Below are 24,571 nucleotides of genomic sequence, written 5' to 3'. Positions count from 1 at the left end.
GTTTTAAGGCCCTGGCTTTGCCCTGGGGCAAAGCGGATGCTTTCGTATCCCGGAGGTCAATTTGTCCGGATTGGACGTCGTTCGTCCGGAGTGGGATCGGCCTTGGGCTCGGTCCTCTTTATGTTATACCCCCGGACATCGTTCGTCCAGGGTGGGATCGGCCTTGGGCTCGGTCCTCTTTATTTTATACCCCCTGACATCGTTCGTCCGGGGTGGGACCAGCCTTAGGCGTGGCCCCCCTTTTCTATACCCCCGGACATCGTTCGTCCAGGGTGGGATCGGTCCTCTTTATTATACCCCCGGACATCGTTCGTCTGGGGTGGGACCGGCCTTGGGCGTGGCCACCCTTTTTATACCCCCGGACATCGTTCGTCCGGGGCGGGACCGGTCTTGGGCTCGGTCCTCTTTATTATACCCCCGGATGTCGTTTTTCCGGGGCGGGAGCAGCCTTAGGCGTGGCCCCCATTTTTATACCCCCAGACATCGTTCGTCCAGGGCGGGACCGGCCTTGGGCTCTGTCCTCTTTATTATACCCCCGGACGTCGTTCGTCCGGGGCGGGACCAGCCTTAGGCGTGGCCCCCTTTTTTGTACCCCCAGACATCGTACGTCCGGGGAGGGACCGGCCTTGGGCTCGGTCCTCTTTATTATACCCCCGGACGTCGTTCGTCCGGGGCAGGACCAGCCTTAGGCGTGGCCCCCTTTTTTGTACCCCCGGACATCGTTCGTCCGGGGCAGGACCGGCCTTGGGCTCGGTCCTCTTTATTATACCCCCGGACGTCGTTCGTCCGCGGCGGGACCAGCCTTAGGGTTTGCGTCTCCCAGACCCTGGTCGAAGCCGGGACCAGCCTAAGCTTGCGCCCCGCCAGGTATTTTGTTTATACCTAGGATGATACCCCTCGCAAGTGAGCGGAGATGGGTCTAGGTTCACTTGAGAAAGATTAGCATGGTTGTGATAATAGCCCTTTATGACGCTTTGCACACGTCATTTTCATTGTCCGAAAGAAATTCACCCTGAGGCGTACATTGTATACCATGAAAATATTAAACTGGAAAAGTTCTAGGACTACTGATAGTATTTGCAGAGAAGCTCCGCGTTCCAGGCTCGCGGGACTTCTGAACCATCGAGCCGCTTCAAGCGGTACGTTCCGGGGCATACCTCGTGCCGGATCTCATATGGCCCCTCCCAATTAGGGCCCAGAACCCCTACTCCCAGATCTTGAGTGGCAGGGAAGACTCTTCGCAGGACTAGATCGCCGGTTTCAAACTTGCGGCTCTTGACTCTAGAGTTGAAATGCCGCGGGATCTTGCCCTGGTACATCTTCAACTGCACTTGCGACTCTTCCCGGATCTCTTCGATGAGATCCAGCGATTCCTGGAGTAAGGCGTGGTTCTGGGTGGGATCATATGTATCACGTCGATGGGACGGGACGGTCGTTTAAATTGGGATGACGGCTTCACATCCATAAACCATCGAGTAGGGGGTGTGCCCGGCTGACGTCCTCTCGGTCGTCCGGTAGGCCCACAGTACGCGGGGGAGTTCCTCGGGCCATTTGCTCTTACAGGCCTGGAGCTTTTTCTTCAGTGTCCCTTTTAGGATTTTGTTCACGGCTTCTGCCTGCCCGTTTGCCTGAGGTCTGGCAACTGCAGAGAAGCTCTTCACTATACCGTGTCTTTCGCAAAAATCTGTGAAGTGGACGCTGTTAAACTGCTTCCTGTTGTCGGACACGATCTTGTAGGGGAGGCCATACCGACACACTATGTTGTTGATGACGAAATCCAAGGCCTTTTTGGAAGTGATTGTGTTCATGGGCTCTGCCTCAACCCATTTCGTGTAATAGTCCACAACCACAATGGAATACTTAACCCCTCATTTCCTGGTCGGGAGGGATCCAACAAGATCGATCCCCCACACTGCGAAGGGCCAGGGACTATTCATCAAGGTTATTTCTGTTGGGGGGGGGGGGGGGGCGAGGGATCTTCGCGTACCTCTAGCACTGTTCACACTTGCGGATGTAGTCTATATAGTCTTTCTTCATGGTGGGCGAGAAGTATCTATGACGCCCCACATCACTATGACTGCTTTCAGGAATGACGACTGGCCCTACAAACCAAGACAAGTCTTTCCAGCGTGCTTTGTCCTCACTTGCACACTTCCTGGGAAAACTTCCCAGGAGGTCACCCATCCCTAGATTACTCCAGGCCAAGCACGCTTAACCATGGAGTTCTCAAGTGATGGGTTACCGAAAAGAAGATGCACCTTCCTGATATAGGTAGTACCCATCAATCCATTTAAGCCCTCTTCAACTATGTAGTCCCATACCTACACAGTCTTAGAATCATTACACTTGACCTTCCCCAGGCGGTGTGAGATTGCACAGCTTACCCTGTATTTCCCCTTACGGATCACGGGATTGTGACTGTACAATCACCCCCCCTTTACGGGCCCGACGTCCCCGTCGGCCACACTTCCGGCTCGGTCAAGGCTCTGATACCATTATGTGATGCCCCACGTCACTATGGCTGCTTTCTGGAATGACAACTGTCCCTACAAACCAAGACAAGTCTTTCCAGTGTGCTTTGTCCTCACTCGCACACTTACTGGGAAAACTTCCGAGGAGATCACCCATCCCTAGATTACTCCAGGCCAAGCACGCTTAACCATGGAGTTCTCAAGTGATGTTTTATGTGACGCCCCACATCACTATGACTTCTTTCTGGAATGACGACTGGCCCTACAAACCAAGACAAGTCTTTCCAGCATGATTTGTCCTCACTCGCACACTTCCTGGGAAAACTTCCTAGGAGGTCACCTATCCCTAGATTACTCCAGGCCAAGCACGCTTAACCATGGAGTTCTCAAGTGATGGGCTACCGAAAAGAAGATGCACCTTCCTGATATAGGTAGTACCCATCAATCCATTTAAGCCTTCTTCAACTATGTAGTCCCATACCTACACAGTCTTAGAATCATTACACTTGACCTTCCCCAGGCGGTGTGGGATTGCATAGCTTACCCGGTATTTCCCCTTACGGATCATAGGATTGTGACTGTCACAGTATCCCTGGCGCAGGATCTTTTTGGACAGACTGGGCCCGGCCGTGTGATCTCCGCAAAAACCCTCATGCACCTCATGCATGATGGCACTCAGCTCAATTCCGGACATGCACCTGAGGTAAGGCATAGACAGCCCCCGGCGGTAGAGTTTTCCGTCCATCATGACGTACCGGTGTGCCTGGTACAGGAGTTTCCTGGCTGCGGGCCAGTCGTTTGGAACATCCCCGGTGGACAGGTATCTGATCACCGGTCCCATCCAGGAAGCGGAGTGGTCGATGGTATGGACGGTGGGGGCCCTGATGCTCGAGACGGGAAGATGGTTGACAGGGACCAGTCCGGCCAGCTCGGCCTCTGTGACGGTCGCCAGCTTCGCTAGTGTATCCACGAAGACATTCTGCTCCCGGGGGATCTGGCAGATGGAATGCGCAGTGAACGTTTGGAGAATTTCCCTCGTTTGAGTCACGTACACTGCCATTCTCTCTCCCTTGGTCTGATACTCCCCTAAGATTTGTCTGACGACTAGCTGGGAATCCCTGTAAATTTCCAGATTCGCTGCCCCTACCTCCCGGGCCAGGTGCAACCCGACGAGGGCAGCTTCATGCTCTTCCTCGTTGTTCGATGCTTTGAACTAGAAACGGATGGCATTTTGTAGCTGGTGCCCCTGGATGATCCCGGCCCCAGCCCCATTCTTGTTCGAGGCTCCATCCACGAAGATTTTCCACACGGGCGCCGCGGGGGGTTCGGGAATATTCTCTTCCGGAGAAATCCCGGAACATTCGACGATGAAATTGGCTAGGGCCTGTCCCTTGATGGATAGCCGGGGCACATAAGATATATCGAACTGGCTCAGCTCCATTGCCCACTTCAGGAGTCTCCCCGACGACTCAGGTTTCTGCAACACCTGTCGCAGGGGATGGTTGGTTAAGACCTTTATGGCGTGAGCCTGGAAGTAAGGCCGAAGCTTCCGGGATGCCATCAATAGGCAAAAAGTCAGCTTTTCGATCAATGGGTATCGAGACTCGGCGTCTAGTAACCGATTGCTCACATAGTATACCGGGAGTTGTGTCCTTTCTTCCTCTCGTACCAACGCGGCGCTGATCGCGTGCTCGGTCACGGCCAGGTATAGATATAGTGGCTCTCCTTCTGCTGGTTTCGCCAAGATGGGGGCTTTGATCAGGTGTTCTTTCAGCTTCCGGAAGGCCTCTTCGCACTCGGGCGACCATTCGAAATGCTGGCTCCCTCGAAGGACGTTGAAGAAAGGGACGCACTTATCTGTGGCTTTAGAAACGAAACGGCTCAGGGCGGCCACTCGCCCCGTCAGGCTTTGCACGTCCTTATGCTTTTGGGGAGAGGCCATGTCGATCAGTGCCTTGATTTTATCTGGGTTGGCTTCATTCCCCGGAAGCTCACTATGAAGCCCAGGAACTTCTTAGGGTTCAGCTTCATCCTGTACTTCCGGATAACTGTGAAAGCCTCCGCCAAATCGTCCGAATGGTTCCGGGACGTCTTGGACTTGACCAGCATATCATCAATGTACACCTCCATGTTTCGCCCTAGCTGGGCCTGAAACATTCGATTGACGAGCCTTTGGTACGCTGCTCCGGCATTCTTGAGTCCGAAAGGCATGACTATGTAGCAATAGATGCCCTTGTCGGTTTGGAAACTGGTATGCTCCTGATCCGCCACGTGCATGGAGATCTGGTTGTAGCCGGAGTAAGCATCCATGAAACTCAGGATCTCGTAACCAGACGTAGCATCCACCATTTGGTCGATTTGGGGGAGCGGGAAACAGTCCTTCGAACACGCTTTGTTGAGGTCTGTGAAGTCAATGCATGTTCTCCAAGTCCCGTTAGGTTTCGGCACCAAGCCGAGATTGGCCAGCCACACAGGATATACATGCTCGCGTATGAAGTTGATGGAAGACAACTTCTCCACCTCCAGCTTGAGGGCCTCGGCCCTCTCCGTCCCCAAAGGTCTGCGCTTCTGGCGGACCGGGATCGCGTTTGGGTCGATACTTAACGCGTGGCAGATGATATTGCGATCGATCCCGGTCATGTCGGAGTGGGACCAGGCCAGAAGGTCCTGGTTTTCCTGGACTTGGGCGATGATGGCGGCCCGAATGTCTGCCGGTAGGCTCTTTCCTACTTGGATGATCCTGGCCGGGTCGGTTTCACTGATGCACACCTCTTCTATTTCGTCCATTGGCTCCAGGACGCGATCGTCCCCGATTCGCGGGTCTAGATCGTCCTCTTCCTGGACCACTTGCTCAGCAGGAAGGAGGAAGGCTGTTTCGACCGGCTCCTCCCGGACCATGTATATGGGCCGGGCGGAGACATGGTAACACTTTCGGGCGCTCTTTTGGTCTCCCTGGACAGTCCCTACCCCTCCGTTGTTGCATGGGAACTTCATGCAAAGATATTGTTGTAAGCGGTGGGGCAGTCCACCACAACAAAGGTGCAGAACTTGAACGAGTGCTGCAATTCATCCCCCAGCATCACCGGCAGCTGGATCTTTCCCATGGGGAGAAGCGCATCTCCGTTAAATCCGTAGATTTGGGTCGGGCAGGATGCCAGATCCGCTTCCATCAGGCCAATGGCAGTGAAGGCGGTTTTGAACAACAAGTTGACGGAGCTTCCGTCATCCACCAACACGCGGGACACCAATTTGTTGGCGATTTGGGCATCTATGACCAGCGGGTCCTGGTGCGAAAAATGGACGTTGCGGGCATCGTCCTCCATGAAGGTGATGGGGAGGTTCATCATTTTAGGGCGCTGAGCCGGAGCCTGGACAAGGGCGCAAACTTCCTGGTCGTGGTCCAGCTCGCTCAGATAGCGCTTTTGGTCATTCCTCGAGGGTCCTCCTAGGTGAGGTTCACCCGAAATGGTCGCCACATGTCCGTCCACTCGAGGGGGTGTTGCCCCGGATGGGTAGGGCATTCCGGGGCTGGGAACTTGCGCGGCGAGGGCCCCCTGAGGGGCCTGCGCTGGAGGTCCATGTGCATACCCTCCCTGGGGTAGGTAGGCACGAGTCGTCACCGGCGTCGTGGATTGCCCGGGGCTTGCTGACATGCCCGGGACTCCCACGGGTACTCTTACCCACTGGTGGAGGTGCCCCAGCTTGATGAGATTTTCAATCTCATCTTTGAGCTGCCGACACTCGTCGGTGGTGTGGCCCACGTCTTTGTGATAGGCGCACCGTTTGCTAGTATCTCTCGGATTCCTTCCCCCCTTAAACATGGGGCTAGGCTTCCAGTAGTGGACCGCCCTTTCTGTTGCCAGATAGATATTTTCCCGGGTGTCCACCAAGTTGGTGTATTCCGAATATTGGGGCTCGTAACCCCTCTTCCCCTTTTTGGCCAGCTCGGGCCGGTTCTGGCCTTTGCCTGATCGCTTCCCCCGGGAGGGATTCACGCTTGCCTCAGTCACTCCCGTTTGTGACTGTTGGACCCCGACGGGGGCCATGCTGTGTCCTGTCGGCGCGACGCCATAACCAAAGAAGTGTGTTGACTGGGCCGGGGCGTACCCCGAAGTGGCAGGGTCGTACACCGTAGGGGTGTAACTGACTCCGGGCGTGACGGCCGATCCCTGGGCAATGGGGGGCGTGGCGTAGGACTGCGCCGGGAACTGTCCCGCGCATCCCGGAATCGTCTGGGAGACGGGGAGAGGAGCTGGGGGCCACCCGAAGGCCTGGATCTGAGCTTCCTCCCAGTTGATGAATCCTTGGGCCCTCCTGATGAATTCTTCCAAGGTGGCGGCTTTGCTGCGCTACATGTCATCCCAAAGGGGGGACCCGGCTCGGATCCCGGACTGTAGTGCCACCAGGCGCTGTCCGTCGTCGACTTTCGTCTTGGAGGCTTCTTCAGTAAAGCGCTGGCTGTAGGCCCTCAATGTCTCCGCGGGAAGTTGCTTAATATTGGCGAGAGCGCTGATTTGCATGTCCATCCTCATGGCGGCCACGAATCGCTTTCGAAACACTGACTGCAGCCCGGACTAGGATTGGATGGACCCCGGTTTAAGCCTCTTCCACCACTCTTCGGCGGGACCGCCCAAAGTGATCGAGAAGCAGAGGCATTTTCCGTCGTCGCTGACATGAGCTACTGTCATGACTCGGTTGTATCGGGACAGATGGTCTCTGGGATCGGTGTTTCCAGTATAGGCAGTGAGGCTCGACATTTTGAACCCTTTGGGCAGTACGGCGTCCAGGATGTGCCTCGCGCACGGCTCTTTATCCTCCTCGTCAGAGTCAGTGTCCGCGCCTTCTTGCTTGCTGACTAGGCGATCAGTGACCCTTTTTAATGCGGCCATCTGCTCCATGAGCAGCTTGGCCGTGCTATCCTCCAGGGGGATTCTCTCGTTCTTCCTGTCGTTGATGTCGTTCCTGAGGTCGCCGTCTCGAGGGAGGATTTTTTCCTTGCGGGTCCGCTCTTTCCGAGCGTTAAGTCCGTCGCGTAAATCTATTCGGGAAGTGTTGTCCCCTGAACTAAGAGCGTGGCGATCCTCGCGGCGAGGCTGTTCTCGATGGTTCTTGTTGACCGAGGCACTTGGGTGCAAAGGCCTTTCCCGCCCGTTTAGCCCTGGGGCGTGCCAGGGCTGTCCATTCCATGGCCGCGTCCCCTGCGGATCGATTGGGTGGCCTCGTCATGGGATGAGGCGCACTTTCTCTTTCCTAGGTAACGGCCGCGAACGTGCCCCGGCTTTCTCGACGGGGTTGGTCTTCTCCCGGGTCTTCTGTCGCTCCTTGTCCGAGACTCCTGGAGCCGGTTCGGAAAAAGGCTCTAGGGGACGGACCGGGCTAGCACCTCTGGGGCCCCCGGCTTGCTCTTGGGGAGCGGGTTGCTGCATTTCTGGAAGTGGGCCAGCTGTGGGGTTGGCTGCCAGACCCTGCGCGGCCATGAGCGCCTGCAGGGCTCAGAGAGACTCTTGCATCCAGCGATGCGCCTCCGCCTGCTCAGCGATCCTGGCTTCCTGATCCAGGACTTGCTGCCTTAGTATAGTCACCTCCAAGTCCTGCTGATCGTCGCGGGGGGTCCTGGGATCCGCAGCTTCGTCGTGGTATTCCCCCTCATTTTCCTCCTCATAATACTCTTCCTCGTTCTCCACTTTGTACTCTGTCCCACCCTCGTAGTCTTGTGACTCATCTTGGTGAGATGTCTGAGGAGGCACGTCCGCGGGCAGGTCCTGAGGAATATGCTGAGAAGGCAGCGGGTCTTCGTTGCCTTGCTCTGGATTGGTGGGGTCGAAGGTGGTGTGTCGTGTGTTCACCATCATAGTAAAGGCCTGTCATTAGCACTAGCTTCCTTCAGCTCTCAATGAAGGCACCAAACTGTTAACCGAGATTTTCGGCAACTCTATTAATATGTAATATTTACTGATAACGATAATGAAAGCAGAAGATCAAGACGGGGTTTTTACGTGGTTGGGGCGTTAACTAACCTTAGTCCACGAGTCTATGTTATTAGAGCTTGAAGAAGCTTTTTACAATGGAGTTTTCTCTCTATAGTTAGACAGAGTTCCTTTCTTTTTCCTGAAAGGAGACCCCTTTTACAGTGTTCTGTAGCTTATATTTATAAGCTGATGGGAATATCGGGTCTGGACCGGGTCCGACCCAGGCCCATTCGGAGAGATGGGTATAAGTGGCCTTTCTAGTGGAGGCCCAATACAAAAGGCACAACATACATCAATCCAAAACCAGCAAAGGCCCAACAGGTTGACCTTAGAGCTATATCTCGCCCGACAAAATGGTGCTTTTCGCCTGGCCACTTAAAGTCACAAGGCAGACTCAGGAGACAAGACCAGTCAGAGTACTTGGCTGCGCAGACTTGACACATCGGCGTGCAATCCCGAGATGACCTTTTCTGCAAGTGAAAAGTGGGGGACAACGCCCAAGTGGAGCGAGGCGGCGTCAGGGTCCTGGATGCCTGGCCCTTCCAACCAGGGGCGAGATGATCCGGGTCCATTTACCTTTGTCCCGCTTTGTTTACCATCGGCCCGGACCGCGTCAGTGGTTCGGGACAAGGACGCGTAGCCCGCGGGGGTTGGAGCGCTCTGCACGTCGCCCGGACTATCCTTGCTGAGGACGGACCCGGAGGGACATCTCGGACCCCTCCAATGGGCCCAATATTGAGTCCCCGGTCCATATCCTTCCCCTTGGGCACTCTCCATACCAAGAGACCTTGGGTCGGGCCTGCGTGCTGAGCTAGCCCCCTGAAAGTGGGCCAGGACGAAGGCCCCGAGCCCATGCAGGAAATGGGGATAAGAAGTACCTAAACCTGTAGTTAGTTTAATTACACGATTTAAACCCAAATGACTTGTTTAGCGTATTAAGCACTATTTAAACTACACAGTGTAATGGTCCTTATTAGGAGGACGTTACACAGAAGGCCCAGGTGACTGCGTCGTCACATGGTTATGGGTGCTGAGCCTCGTAGTGACTTGCTTGTCAGTCACTCATTATGGTTAACGGAACCTTAAAGTGTTATATCACTCATCTGATTAGGATTGACTTGATAGTCATCCATTCAGGATGGCAGGATTCCTCATCATGAATCCCCCGTCATTATCTGGACTTATTTGCATGCTTGAATAGGGCTATAATTGCTAGGCCCAGATATGATTTTGTAACATGTTATTACTGTTCATGAGCATATTGAGTTTTCTTGCTGGGCTTCGGCTCACGGGTGTTATGTGGTGCAGGTAAATGCAAAAGAAAGCTGGAACATCCTTGATTTGGAGAGCTTAGGTGACAATGTGTACATATGCGGCTGCTCGACTGCCATGGCCGATGGTTGAAAGAGGAACTAGGGTTAAACCCTATTTTACCGCTTAAGTCGGCTGGTTGTAAATATTTTCTTGTAATTAACGTTTAATTTATATTTTTGGGATCCCAATGTCTACAGTAAACGTTTTAGTGAAACGTTATATCTTAACCAAAAATTTTAACCCTAAACCGCTAATCATACTTAGTTACACGATTATGGCCAAATGACTCGATTAACGAGTTTAACACTGTTCAAAATGCACACCGTAACGGTTCCTGGAGTTTAGAGCGTTACAACCTCCAACTTTGGGACTGACCTCCCGAGGACATATCCTTTGGGTGTTGCCTTATAAAAAAGAGACACGTGTCCTACTCGGGTGAAAACAAAGACAACATATTTTATATTATAAATATCTTTAATTAATTTACAACTGATTTTGTGAGACTTATATAATATTGATTGGATAATATAAAAAATGCATACAATAAGTTAGCCAACTTCTGGATTTTACACATATGTATATTATTTGCATACTTGTACCCGTGCAAGTGGAATTCTTTGATGCCCCAAATGTTGCTAGTCTTTTTCTTGTTCTCCAAAGCAGGTGGTGGTATGCTTGTCCTTCCTCACAGTGAAGAGGTTCGATACTCTTTGTTATTTCGAAGATGTGGTACCTCTGTTGGTTGTTGGGTTGAGGATCTATGTAATGGAGAATTTGACATATTGTATTAAAGTTTTATATATCATTGATGTATTCATGTAACATGTAATGATTTGAATATATATATATATATATATATATATATATCTCACAGTTAGAGTAGAGTATTTTAGTATTGAATTCAAATCACTCTAAATCATTTCTCAAATAAGGGATAATTCTATCTTCACTATATACTCATTATTAATACGGTAAAAAACGTACAGTAGAAGTAGGCTTGAGTTTATAGTCGAATAACTATAAATTTTTGTCTCAATAATCACAAAACTTATTTCTATTTGCATTTATTATATTTTGCACGATGAGCCAAAACCTCGACAAAATCCTACAAGGACTAAAATCAATGAGTGCACAAGGAATGAATGTAACACTAAGGAGAACCAAAAAGTTGTACTTCCACCTGCAAGTCGTAAGCCACTACTACAAGAATTTCATGTATTAGCGGCGGGTGACTCCACCGCTAATAATGGGGACATTCGTTGCAAATGGTTATTAGCGACGGGATTCCGCCGCTAATACCCGCGCCCAATTGTTTGTCGCTAATAATCATTATTAGCGGCGGACTGACACACCCACCGCTAATAATATAATATTATATCAAATTTTTATTATTTAATTAATTAAATTAATAAAAAATAATTAAAAATAAATTATTATTTATTCATAATTTAATAAAATTTTATTAAACATAATTATCAATTTTTATATTCATGTAATTTATATTAAACAATGTTATTCAATAAACAAATTAAATTAAATTATTTAATTGGATAATATTATATCAAACTTTTATTATTTAATTAATTAAATTATTAAAAATTAATCAAAAAATAAATTATTATTTGTATAATTATTTATTCTTAATTTTTTATATTTTTATTAAATATAATTATCAATTTCAATATTCATGTAATTTATAACAATTTAATATTAGATAATGTTATTCAATAAACAAATTAAATTATATAATTTAATTAGATAATATTATATCAAACTTTTGTTATTTAATTAATTTAATTAATTAAAAATAAATTATTATTTATTCATAATTTTTTATAATTTTATTAAATATAATTATCAATTTTTATATTCATGTAATTTATATTAAACAATTTTATTCAATAAATAAAATAAATTAAATTATTTAATTAGATAATATTATATTAAACTTTTATTATTTAATTAATTAAATTATTAAAAATTAATCAAAAAATAAATTATTCATATAATTATTTATTCTTAATTTTTTATACTTTTATGAAATATAATTATCAATTTCTATATTTATGTAATTTACAACTATTTAATTATTTTTTATTATTTAATTAATTAAATTAATAAAAAATAATTAAAAATAAATTATTATTTATTCAAAAAAATTTAATTTGTAATAATAATAATAATTTTACAAATTAATTATTATTTGACTTTAAGGCTAATTTTTTTTTAAATAATTAGATAAATTTTATTAATCTTTATCATTTATTATTTTATTAATAAATTAAACTTATCATTTCTGTGCCAATATCCCTGTAATTGATGGTTGTAGTCAACAACCATCAATCACAAGCATACTGGGACAGAGAAAATAAATTAACTTCTAATTAACTACTAATTAATTTTTTAATAATTTTCAATTAATTATAGTAATACTAATTAACTAAATTATATAATATTCATTACAATTCTCATTATGTTGACATAACATATAACAAAAAAAAACTATTTTACTTAATTAAATTTCACAAAAAACATAAAGCAACATACTAATATTTTTTTTAATTATAAACTAATAAATAAAAAACCACTAATTCAATTGATTCAAAAAAAACTTAATCCAACCATAAAATCTACAACTTTCTCACCATACTATAAAATCTACCAAAGTTTTCTCATATCTGAATATTGAGACAGGGTTTAGGGCTAGGAAATCTAGAGTAGCTCTACACTTTAGCAGTAAACTACCAAAAACAATATCTGCATATTGAATTATGGAAAAAAATAAATTAAAATAAATCCAGTAAAATATAGTATAACTGAGCATAAATAAACACTTCTTGATCCATAAAAAAATTGGTCGATTCATTCCACTAAAAGCAGAGAGAGAACAAAATCATACAACCATATATACAAGTACACAATTATATACAAACTTTATAAGCTGTTCTTCAAGATCGCAAAATTTCACAGCTCAATTCCACCAAGTTATATATTGTTCAAATATACAATGCAAACAGTCCACAAAAATATCATCTCACCACTCGAGTATCTATCTCATCAATAAAAAAAAAATCCCAAAATAACAAAAGAAAAATGGAAATCAAACCCTAAAAATGAACAAAACTAACAAAATCGAATCAGCCCAATTCAAACACATAGCTATATCGTCACAAAAGTTCGTAAAGAAAATCAATACAGTTGAAAATTTTGATAAGTAAACAGATACCAAAAGAAAATGATTGGAGAATAGCCCAGTCAGAGATTGAATCTCTCCACGAACACTAAAGCAGTTTCCAAAATGATAAGCTAAAATAAACATAAACTAAACCAGAGAAAAATTAGAGTACTTCTCAATGAAGAATTAAAAAAACTTACTAAGAGAGAAAGAGGAGAAGATTCAAGATTAGAGAGAAAGAAGTTGAGCTCGAATCGAAGTACTGTTAAGAAAAGAAAAACCCAAAATCAATATGCAATTAGTAGAATGATATATATATATAAATATATATGAATATATATAGCAGCCGAAGAGAAGAGACTCTAAAGCAAATGGCGGAGTCTAACCTAGAATTGAAAGGCCTCAAATGAGGTGAACTCAGTACATGAAGATTCAAGGAGAAAGCCCTGAGACAATGGCACCAGAAATCTTGAGTAGAAAATTTTGGTGTGAGTAGGGGATATCGTGAGTGAAAGAACACAAAATGGGTTGTGTAAACACTGATCAGTGAAGAAAATGGAGAAAATGGAGAAGGGTTTTGACAGAGAGAAGGGAAGAGAAGAAGGAAATTGGGCTGTGAAATTTTAAACCGTAAATGTATTAGCGGCGGGGTCCCGCCGCTAATAATAGTATTAGCGGCGGATACTCCGCCGCCAATAAATGAGATTCTCCGCTGCTAATAAATAATCTGCCTCTAATAAATGTGATTATCCGCCGCTAATAAAATTTAAAAAAATAACCCTCTATTTCCCAGGCATTTTATCTGTTGTATTAGCGGCGGACTACCCGTCGCTAATAATGGGCAGTCCGCCGCTAATACATATTATTATATATTTTTTAAATAATCACACATATTTAGCAGCGGACCCCCTAGTCCGTCACTAATAGCTTGTATAATAGCGGCGAACAGAACCCGCCACTAATAACTACGCCGCAAATGACATTAATTGTTGTAGTGCACAAGCTTGAACCATATCGTCGTATAGACAACACTCAATGACTCGATAGGATGAGCACATTACAAAAAATTTTACTTTTAATCACAATAAAATTTGTAACTAAAAGTAAAAAAAATTGTAACTAGAAAAACATTATCAAGCCTAAGTCAACACGAAAAAGTTCATAGCTAAAAGTGTTAGTTACAAAAAACACAATTTCTTGAGACTAAAAAATAAATATGTTTTTAGTCACAACAAATTTTATTATTATATATAATAGACATGTAACTAAAATCACATTAGTGACAATTAATGACTAAATATTACTTTTTAGTAACAAACACTTTTTTGTTGCGATTAAAAATGACTATATGATACAAAAAATTTATGTAGTCACTATAAAGATGACTATTTCTTTTTTTTTTTTTTTGCAATGTTGTCACAATAACATACACATGATAATTGTCTCATTGTTTCCTGAAAGAAAAGCTACTCACAATTCTAATCATGGTCCATTTGTTTTATGAGAAGGATTAAGGAATATTATTTTATTGATCAAGTGCAACACTTGTTGGTAATGCCCTAATTGCTACTCAAGAGGCTGACCTACGTGACCACTTTGACGAAGTATAATGTAGCGCCCTAAACTAGATGTTAATGTTGATCAAGGACTTACAATCCTACGATATCTGAGGCATTCTTTAAACAGGCTCAATCTCTCCTTTTCAAAGAGGATATACCACTCGCATTTTCACTGTAGGAGAGACTCGACAATCTATTGTCATGATAGACTTCTTTGAAGTAGACTGTTAGTTTTCCTTCAATGCAGTACTTGGCCGTTGATTTGTGAGCAATCACATACGTATACATATACCACCCAATGATTGTTGGGATATGTGCTTAAAGTGTAATATTTTATTTATTTTATTCACCTAAATAAAGTGGAAGCATTATTTAACTATGATTTTGTGTGTGGTCTATCTCTGTTTAAAACAGAACATCTTATTCGAGTTGTTTAGTGTAGTGACACATAAGAAGGTTTCATATACAATATAGATGTGTACGATGGGGACACAATGAATGTATAAACTTATGATAATTTCCATTAAAATATACAAGTTTAGAAATTATCACTTGATAATCGTTTAAAGACTCGACCAAAATCAAGAAGTAAGTAATAAACTCCTAATTGTAGTTCTCTATGACTTTCGAATTATAAGGTAACACTATAAAATAACATAGACCAAATCCTTATATCTTGGAGTCATAAGAATGAAGGTGACTGATTACGTATGGAATCTGTGGGAATAGATTAGTTATTCATATCTGTTTTGATACTGGGCTTGAACGTAGAGTATATCATTTTCTGTTAAGAACAAAAAATTTATTTGCAATTAAATTACAGAATTGTTTTCGGTATAGACCTTGTTTTTTATAATGTTAGAGTATCAACGACATTGATTGATAAAAATATAATTAAAAAGGTTAAAGTACATTAGTATTAGCATTAATCATGAAGAACTAGTGGATGGTCATAATTCGAGGAATGGCTAAATAAATGGATGACTCTTTGAGTAACATTTTCTAATAAAATAAGACTGTAGTTTTGAGAGTGTAACTATGAATTTATAAGAGAATAATTGATAGTTAATAAATTAATTTATTGAGCTAAAAGTTAGTGAACTTGATACACATATAAAGTATTTGGTATTAAAACCGATTTAAATGAAATAATAAATTTGCTTTTACATTATTATTTATAAAAAAATTGTGCTAATATTTTAAAAAAATAATAATTTTGTTGAAAATAAATTAATTATACTAATTATTTATAATGTATAAATAAAAGATAAAATTGAAATTGAGTTAATTGTATAAGTTAATTGTATGAGTTAATTGAAAAGAGAGAGTGAGGACAAGCTCTGTCCTCTACTCACTATGAAACCTTATGAATCAAAGCAAAATGACATTTTTCAATTTTCTCTCTTGCTCTTCCTATATAGTCACACTTCCAAGATATAAAGTATATACATGTTGAGACACTATAGTGTATATAAAATCTTATCAATAGCGAAAGAGACCACGCTACTTCTACTTTGTTTTGTGCAAGCCTTAGTTTGGAAGACAAGTGGTGAGGAGGCTTTCTCTGACAAACTCTGCTTATTGAAAGCTTGGTAAATTTCGCTCTATTATTGGATGTATTCTACACTAGTTTTCAGTTTATTTTTGAGATCCATGTGCAGGAGATTATCCCATCCTAATTATAGTTTCTAGTGTGTGATTTATTTCGTACAAAATTAAATAGTTATTTTTTGCATGGTATTTTGCGTTTTGTGCTTCCGTTGCACTCACACAGATTAGATCAAAAACCAACAAAAAGATTCAGTGTGATCAACTTGCTTGACATGACATCTTATGGGAAGTGCCCATAGATGGAACCAATTTAGAAGGTTGGTTTAAAGTGAAAAAAATTAAGGGAAAATTACATGTTACATGGTGATTTAAAAAAAAAAAATCGTTTTATACTGTAAATTAAAAAAATTTACAAATTTATTGTGCTCCAACCAACTAGTGTATACATATGTTTTTTTTACCGTACCGTATCCTATTAATATATAATTTTAAACTAACATATTTTTTTGTCAAATATTATATGTCAAATCACTTTAATATTTTTATCAAATCAATACAATTTTGATCTTATATTTTAAACTATTTTAATTGTATTAATTCCTATAATACAAATATTACAATTTTCATATTATATATTTTAAAAAAATTCTCAATACTTTCATTTTTTTTTTGTCTTTTTCTCTTAAGTCATTAGTTCATAGATACTTTTGGTATGATAATAATAATAATTACAAATAAGTTTATTTTACTTATAAATATTTATCTTACATAAAATATTATATATTTAATTAATATAATCTATTTCTTTATTAGTTGTTACAATTTAAAATATATATATTACTTGTTTAATGCAATTTAATATTTTTGTATATACTAATTATAAAACATTTTTTAGTTACAAACTTAGTTTTATATATTTTTGTTACAAATATGTTAACTAAATTTACAACTTACTTTTTCAAAATATTAGTCACGAATATAATTTTTTTAGTTATAAAATTAGTTATGTAAACTATTGTTACAAAAATAAAAAAAAATTAGCAAAGAATTATTCTATAAATGTTGTCTACAAAAATGTAAAACTTGTTTACAAATCTGTAAAACTTGGTTATATATTTGTAAATGTTGTTTACAAAAATGTTTTTATGTAACTGGTTTACGCATTTGTAAAAGCATGTTACAAGTTTGTAACATGTAAATTCACAGTTGTCGTTGTCTGTAAAAGCTTGTTACATGTTTGTAACATGTAAGTTCTTATTTAGCATTTCTCTATCATGTTGTTTATGGTTGCTCAAGATCCAAATCAGTCCAATTACCCCGAACTAATCCAATAATAAAAAATTGGATATTCAATTACAATTGGATTTGATTGGATTTGTAAACTTAGCTTTTCTCTATCATGATGTTTAATGGACTTAATGTTGTAAACTTAATATTTAAAGGACTATAATGTGACAATTGTAAAGACTTAAATTGGTATTATTACTCCATAGTGTCTAGTTTTTTTATATGTTTTTTGTTTTGCTTGTTAATTTGTTTAATATCAAAATTTAGGTTCAAAGATAAAAAAATAAAAATAAATCGACCCAATCCAATTACAACAATTGGATTGGATTGGATTTGTAGGCCAAAACGGATTGAATTGGATTGGATGATGATTTCCAACATCCAACATTTAATTGGATTGGATTGGTTAGTGGTAAAAATGTTGGATCGGATCGGATCGGATGAGCATCCCTAATGTTGTTTGTAAAAAATTGTTACAAGTTTATTGCTATATTTTAAAATAATTTTATGATTATAACATTTCAACAATATGATTTTCTCAAGTGTAAACTTTGATTGCAATTTTGCAAGTTTACAAATAAGTAATTCAAAACTTATTTGAAGATGTTAATATATATATATTGTCCAGGATAATATTTGTAATGGTTTGATACAAATTTGGAGTGTGACATTTAACATGCAATGGGATGGGTACTATGGATAACTGGGTAAATGTTGGTAATAGTGGGTTGTGGGTTATATAATAGGCATAGGTTACTGTAATATTGTAATTAGTTTAAAATATCGTATTTTTAGAATTTTTGTCCAAATTTGCCGTATATGTGTTAATTGCCCAAAAATTAAAGACGAAGACAATGAAAAAGGGAAGTATGAGGAGAGTAGAAGTTAACACATTGATTAGTGAAAGAAAAATGTGGGAGGGACTTATTACCAACCACTAATCAATAGTTCCCATCATTCGGAAATTGTAATTGCCAAAGACTTATTTACCCTTGTTGTTTTTTTATTGAGAAAGAGATAGTTGGAAAAACATGGGTAGCGTGGTGTAAATCCCCTATAAAAGAAACCCATTCTTTAAGGAAAATTTGAGTTTTTATGCTTAATGGTGGGTTGTAATTCAAAAAAATACTAGGCATTTTTATCATTTCAAAATAATGCAAATTCTTTTTAGCATACCCAAAATACCCCTAACACAACTCCCCCCAAGCCTCTTCTCTTCCCTCTTCTCTATCCTCCTTTCTCTCTCTTGGCTCACTCTTTCTCTCTCACTCACCTCACCTTACAGCACCACTAAGAGCCCTGCACTACCAAAAGTCAAGCAACCCCCTACGAGGAAGTAATTTGTAGATATCAAATATTGCACTACCAAAGTAAGGGTAGAGGAATCTTGGAGAAAAACCTTATGGGTAAGCAATTTTTTCTTAAATACTTGGATTAGTGATGTTTCCTTTAAACTTTTTGGGCATTTCAAATAGATCTGAGCAATATTTGCACATATTTTTTGCTTTTTTTTTTGTCGATCTGCGTTTTCTGGAATTTTTCTGGGTTTGAGTTGTGCTCGATGGTTGTCCGATGCGGGCTCGATGGCACATCATTTTATGGTTGCATGTTGTGCTCTATGGATACTCGATACCTGCTTGATGGGTGTTCGATGGTAATGTGCATTATCACTATTTCAGGCATGCTCGATGCAAGCTCGATGGCACATCATCTTTTACGGTTGCATGCTTGCTCGATAGTTACTCGATACCTGCTCAAAGCAAGCTCGATGGCAATGTGCATTCTCACGATTTCATGCATGCTTGATGGTTACTCGATACCTGCTCGATGCAAGCTCAATGGTAATGTTCATTCTCACTATTTCATGCATGCTCGATGGTTGTTCAATTCCTTCTCGATGAAGGCTCGATGGTCATGTGCATTATCACGATTCATAGATTCTTGATTGTTTCTCGATGCTCGATATAAGCTCTATGGCAATGTGATTTTACACGTTTTCATACATGCTCGATGGTTACTCGATGCCTGTTCGATATAAGTTTGATGGCAGTGTGATTTGTCATGTTTTCATGCATGCTCGATGTCTACTCGATGCAGGCTCAATGGTGTGGATTTTCATTCTGTTTTTTGGTGTGCTCGATGGGTATTGTTTCTTGCTCGATGGTCGTTGAGGCATACTCGATGGCATCCTTGACGCATGCTTGTTGATTTTTTTTTCTAGTTTTTCAGCTAATTGTATTTGTGTTATTTTTTTATTTCAGGTTCCACTGTTTACGTATTTGTTTCTTACAATGGTGTTTGGGAAACAAATGGTAGGAAATGGTATTTAAAGGATGCTTGTTTAAGGCCACAAATGTGACTATCACTAAGCGGTAGTTGTAGTAAAATCAGGCGGTCGATCCACAAGGAGGTAACCTAAAACCAAAAGATTAGTAGAAAATAACACAAAAAGTTAGTAACATGAAATAAATAAAAATGGAAATGAAAAGAGATTTGAGATTTGAGATTTTGGTGTTGTCTTTTTTGATCAAATGATAAAATGAGATAAGTGAAATAAAAGTAAGTTGTAATCAAGAGATTGAGAAATATAAAGGTTTTAAGAATCATCCATATGCTTGTTTGGTTACTTAGTTACTTGATTTACAAAAATACACAAATAAATAGTTCACATCCCAACATTTACTTGAAAAATCTAACATTAAAGTCCATATTATTTTCTAACAAAAGTTCATTTGAGTTATTAAGTTCTTTACTTTAGGAGCACAATGTTAATCTTATGAAAAATCTAAAAATGACAAAATACCCAAGGGCAATAATGCAATAGAAGATTGGACATAAAATTATGTATCAATATTACTTTAACTAATTAGAAGCACATAGAAAGAGCATGACTAATTCTGTATACTATTAGTGCAAGTAAATAAAGATAACAAAATAGAGATGAGGATGAAAGAACATAAATTAATCAAATACATTATATTAATAACATAGTAAATCAAAGTAGCAAAATAACATCACTAGCATATGGAATCATCCCTAACATTCCTAGGAAGCTTAGGCCATTATGCTCATGATTCTCACAAAATTCTAAGAAGAAAATATGAAAAGAAAGTGAGTAGAAATTTTGTTATAGTTTCTTTACTCTAAAAATTACATACCAAATGTGAAAGAAGAGTATCTATTTATAGAAGGAGAAAATGATTAAAAATATATTAAATTACAAATGGGGTCTACAAAATAAATTTGAAATATTAATAATAAAATATAATTTTGAAAAATAAAATCTTATTATTAATATTAACCTAGCTATTTTAGTGAATGATCATTTTTCCTTTTTTCTAAAACACCACAAAATATGAGCTTAAGAGCTCAAAATGGAAAGGTGCAAGACCCAAAACCCAAAAAAATTGGGTTGAAATGTGGCTGAAAGTGTTGACCAAGTGCAACCAATAGAGGCGCGCCACATGTCCAAGTGGTGGTAAGCTTGGGCTTGGGCTTGTTTTGGCTCATTTTGGGCCTAATTTCATTCAAAAATGCCACTCTTTAAACTGTTTTTTTTTCTTTTTAGTTTTGATTCTTTCTTTCTTCTTTCTTTTTCTTGCAACTTTAATTCCTACAAAATAACAATAAATTAAATCATAATCAAATATTTTCATTTATAAAATAAATCATACTAATTCCATGAAAATATTAATTAAAACTTAATTTATTTTTACTATTAAAATCAATAAATGTGTATTTTTCACCACTAATCAATGTTGAAGGTGAAGTGATACCAATAGAGAATGATGTCACTTACTTGCAACTACTTGACATACTGCATGAGACATTTCAGTTGGATAGAGAGGTGTATGAATTGAAACTCGAGGTGGTGTATGTATGCGGCGACCAACCATTTGCACTGGTTCAATTGCGGAACAATCGTCAAGTTCGTGTATTCTTAGGAATAAGCTTGAAAAAATGGATAGTCTTATGTGTGACTCCAGTTAAGAAGAATGTCATATCAAATCATTCTCCTAGTGTGAACAAAAAAGACACGACCAGTGTCGATCCATCTCCTGCAGGTATCAGTTACAAGCATCTTAGCGAGGTGGGTACTTTTGTTCCAGTTACTGATCCGATGGGTACTATTCAACTTGATATACCACAAGGAGGTCCCACAGGTGTGCTTGAGGCGTATGAGTATGATTCCTATGTGAATGATGATCCAGTTGGTAATTGCTTTGAAGATAATGATGATGGTTCCGAGGATGACTCGTATTATAGTGCAAATGTTTCAAATGAGGAGTTAGACATTTCCTAGGCCCAACAAGTAGAAGAAGAGTTAGGACTGCCTCTTGAACAAGCACACCCCCCAACTCAAGGACGCCGAACACCTACTAGCAGCAGTAATCAACTTGCTAGGACAGTAGATAACACTAGGTGGAGGGAGACAATTGTATCAAGAGAAGATCACACCAGATGGAGTGCCCCAATGTTTACAAAAGAAGATATTGAGGCATCTGCTAAAACTCATTCCTCATCATCTGGTGCACCAATGGAAGAAATATATCTTGGGAAGACTTTTGAGGACAAGATTGATTTAAAAGCCAAAGTTGCTCTATTTACAATGAAGAATAACTTTGAGTATATGATGAAAAAGTCTGGTACTGACGTGTGGTATATCACATGCAAAAATCCTGACTGTTGTTGGAGACTGAGAGGGAAAAAACTACCAATGTCCCCCATGTTTGAGATCACGGTGTACAAGAGCGTACACACATGCTCACTAGAAATGTAACAAAAAGGTCATCGTCAAGTTGCACCATGGGTCGTTGGACACCTCATAAAGAACAAATACGCAGTTGATGGGACCAGTTACATGACAAACAACATAAATGAGGATAAGAAGAAAATTTTCGGTATTGATATGAGTTATGAAAAGACATGGAGATGTAGAGAGAAGGCACTTACATATGTTATGGGGACATATGAAGATTCATATTGTAAGTTTCCATCCTACTTGCACATGTTGCAGTAAAAGAATCCAGGTACAATGACTAATTTTATTACTGAAGATGGTCGTTTCCTATATTGCTTCTTTTCCCTTGGAGTTTGTAGGAGGGGATTCATATTTTATCATCCTGTGATATGTGTGGATGGTACGTCTTGAAGAACAATTACAATGGCCATATGCTATGTGTCGTTGCTTTGGATGCGAATAGTCATTTATATCCAAATGCATTCGGGTTGGTGGATAGTGAGAACCACAACTCGTGGAAATATTTCATGACGAAGTTGAAGGAAGTCATTGGGAACGTTGATGGCCTGGCTTTCGTGTCAGATAGGCACGCTAGCATTATTCATGCTCTAGAGGATGTCTTTCCTGATGCCTACCACGGCGCATGCTACCATCACATTAGTATGAATGTGAAAGCTAAGTTCAAGACTAATCACTGTCACAATGAGATGTGGGCAGCAACGTATGCATGGAAGAAGACCGAATTTCTAAAGCATTTTTAAAATATTAAGCGAATGGATCCTCCCATAGCTGCCTATCTGGAGGGAATTGGTTTCGATAAGTGGTCTCGTCCTTTCTTTCCTGGAAAACGATACAATATAATGACAAGCAACTACGCTGAAAGCTTCAACAACAAGACCAAGGATGCAAGAACCTTTCTGGTTACAATTTTTTTGGAATTCATTCGGTTCACACTACAGTCTTGGTTTTCTGAACGACGTAGTGTGACTGAGAAGACTACCACCAAATTATCCACCCTGATGGAGGCAAATGTATCGAACAATGCTGACAAAGGAAGGTTCGTGAATATCTATGCCCTTGGCCAACTCGAGTTTCATGTAACTGGTGCAGACAGTGATGTTGAGGTGAATTTGATGACGAAATCATGCTCGTGTGGGGTATTCCAGCTCATAGGCACACCTTGTCCCCATGCAGCTGCAGCAACTATAGAGCGTGGGGTGAACCTTTACTCTTTGTGTTCACCGTTTTACACTATCAAGTCATGGGGGAATTCATACAAAGAAACCATTTACCCAACTGGGAATGAGGATGATTGGATACTTCCAGATGACATTGAGAATATGGTAGTTGGTGTACCCGTAGAGAAACAACAAGTTGATCGTCCAAAGAAGCCAAGGCTAGGAAGACCAAGGGCAAACTATTGGCCATCTGGTGGGGAAAAATATGTGAAAATGAATAAGTGTAGTAGATGTGGTGGTCGTGGCCACAACAAGCCTTCATGCAAAGCTCGGCTTTGAGTATAATTTTTGTTGTATTTTATTTAAACTTGATTGTTCAGGTTATTTTTTTTTATTTTTTAGTGCTAATTGTCGCTAATGATTTGCATGCTCGATACACAATGTTTTATTAATAACTTAAATTTTAAGCAAAAAAATATAACAAGAAGAGAATGTTCAATGCCTAACATTCTGATACCATAAGTCAACCGTCCATTTGTTTCTGAATAACTCCATGTTTTCATCGCATATCGTGTGAAGTGGTAGCCTACCCAATAAGTGCTCGATGTGCTTGATGGCATACACACCACAACCTCCACTGTGAACGAAAAATAAACTGTATTAGTAACAAAATCAACATAGAATTTAATTTAAAAAACTTGAATAAAACTATAATTTTGATTACCTGACTTTGGTTTGGGGTACTGAATCAACTGGCATGCGGTTCACCTTGAACTCTTTGCATTTTTTAGCTCTAGGTGGAATTGTCAACCGAGGGTCGTCCTTGAAAAGATGTGACTGCAATAACAATGATGAGAACAAAGTAGACCATGACTTCATAAAGGATTGCAATTGTTTATCACTTATCAATGTCACGTTTGAATCATAAACATTCAGAGTCCAAGTAGAAATGGATGCTTCAACTGCAAACCAATGTGCTTGAAGGTAGTTCTGGCACCAATATACAGTCTCTACTTCCTTCCACGATGCCATAAATTGATTGTCAATTCTTCTAATTATTGACATCACATCTGAATCCCACAGAAACCTTTTCTTATCCTCTTCCTTGGCATTCTGATATGCATCATAACGGACCGGTACCACTTGTGAGAACATAATATTCATCACAACATCTTCTCGATACGCCATGGGATAGAACTGGCGACGCCTATATAGCATATGCTTGGCCGCATCAATATGCTGCAAAAATAATGGGAAATCAATTGTAAAAACATATTCCTCTACCCATCGAACCAACATCGAACCCCTATCGAACCCAATTTGAAG

General features: G+C 40.6%; 1 protein-coding gene across 1 annotated transcript; it reads left to right on the top strand.

Moving 5' to 3' along the window:
* Positions 1-23,086: 23,086 nt before the first annotated feature.
* Positions 23,087-23,584, top strand: LOC133800292 (uncharacterized). Its single transcript, XM_062238248.1, has one exon. The coding sequence runs from the start codon at positions 23,087-23,089 to the stop codon at positions 23,582-23,584; it is 498 nt and encodes a 165-aa protein (XP_062094232.1).
* The last annotated feature ends 987 nt before the right edge of the window (positions 23,585-24,571 follow it).

The sequence above is a fragment of the Humulus lupulus genome, chromosome 9 (genome assembly GCF_963169125.1).
Source record: "Humulus lupulus chromosome 9, drHumLupu1.1, whole genome shotgun sequence".
NCBI lineage: Eukaryota > Viridiplantae > Streptophyta > Magnoliopsida > Rosales > Cannabaceae > Humulus > Humulus lupulus.
The sequence above is the reverse complement of the archived record's forward strand: the minus strand, read 5'-3'. Positions and strand labels throughout refer to the sequence as shown.

Bases quoted from the DNA above. Each gene is read 5' to 3' on its own strand.
- LOC133800292 (XM_062238248.1), top strand. From the start codon at position 23,087: ATGGAGGCAAATGTATCGAACAATGCTGACAAAGGAAGGTTCGTGAAT.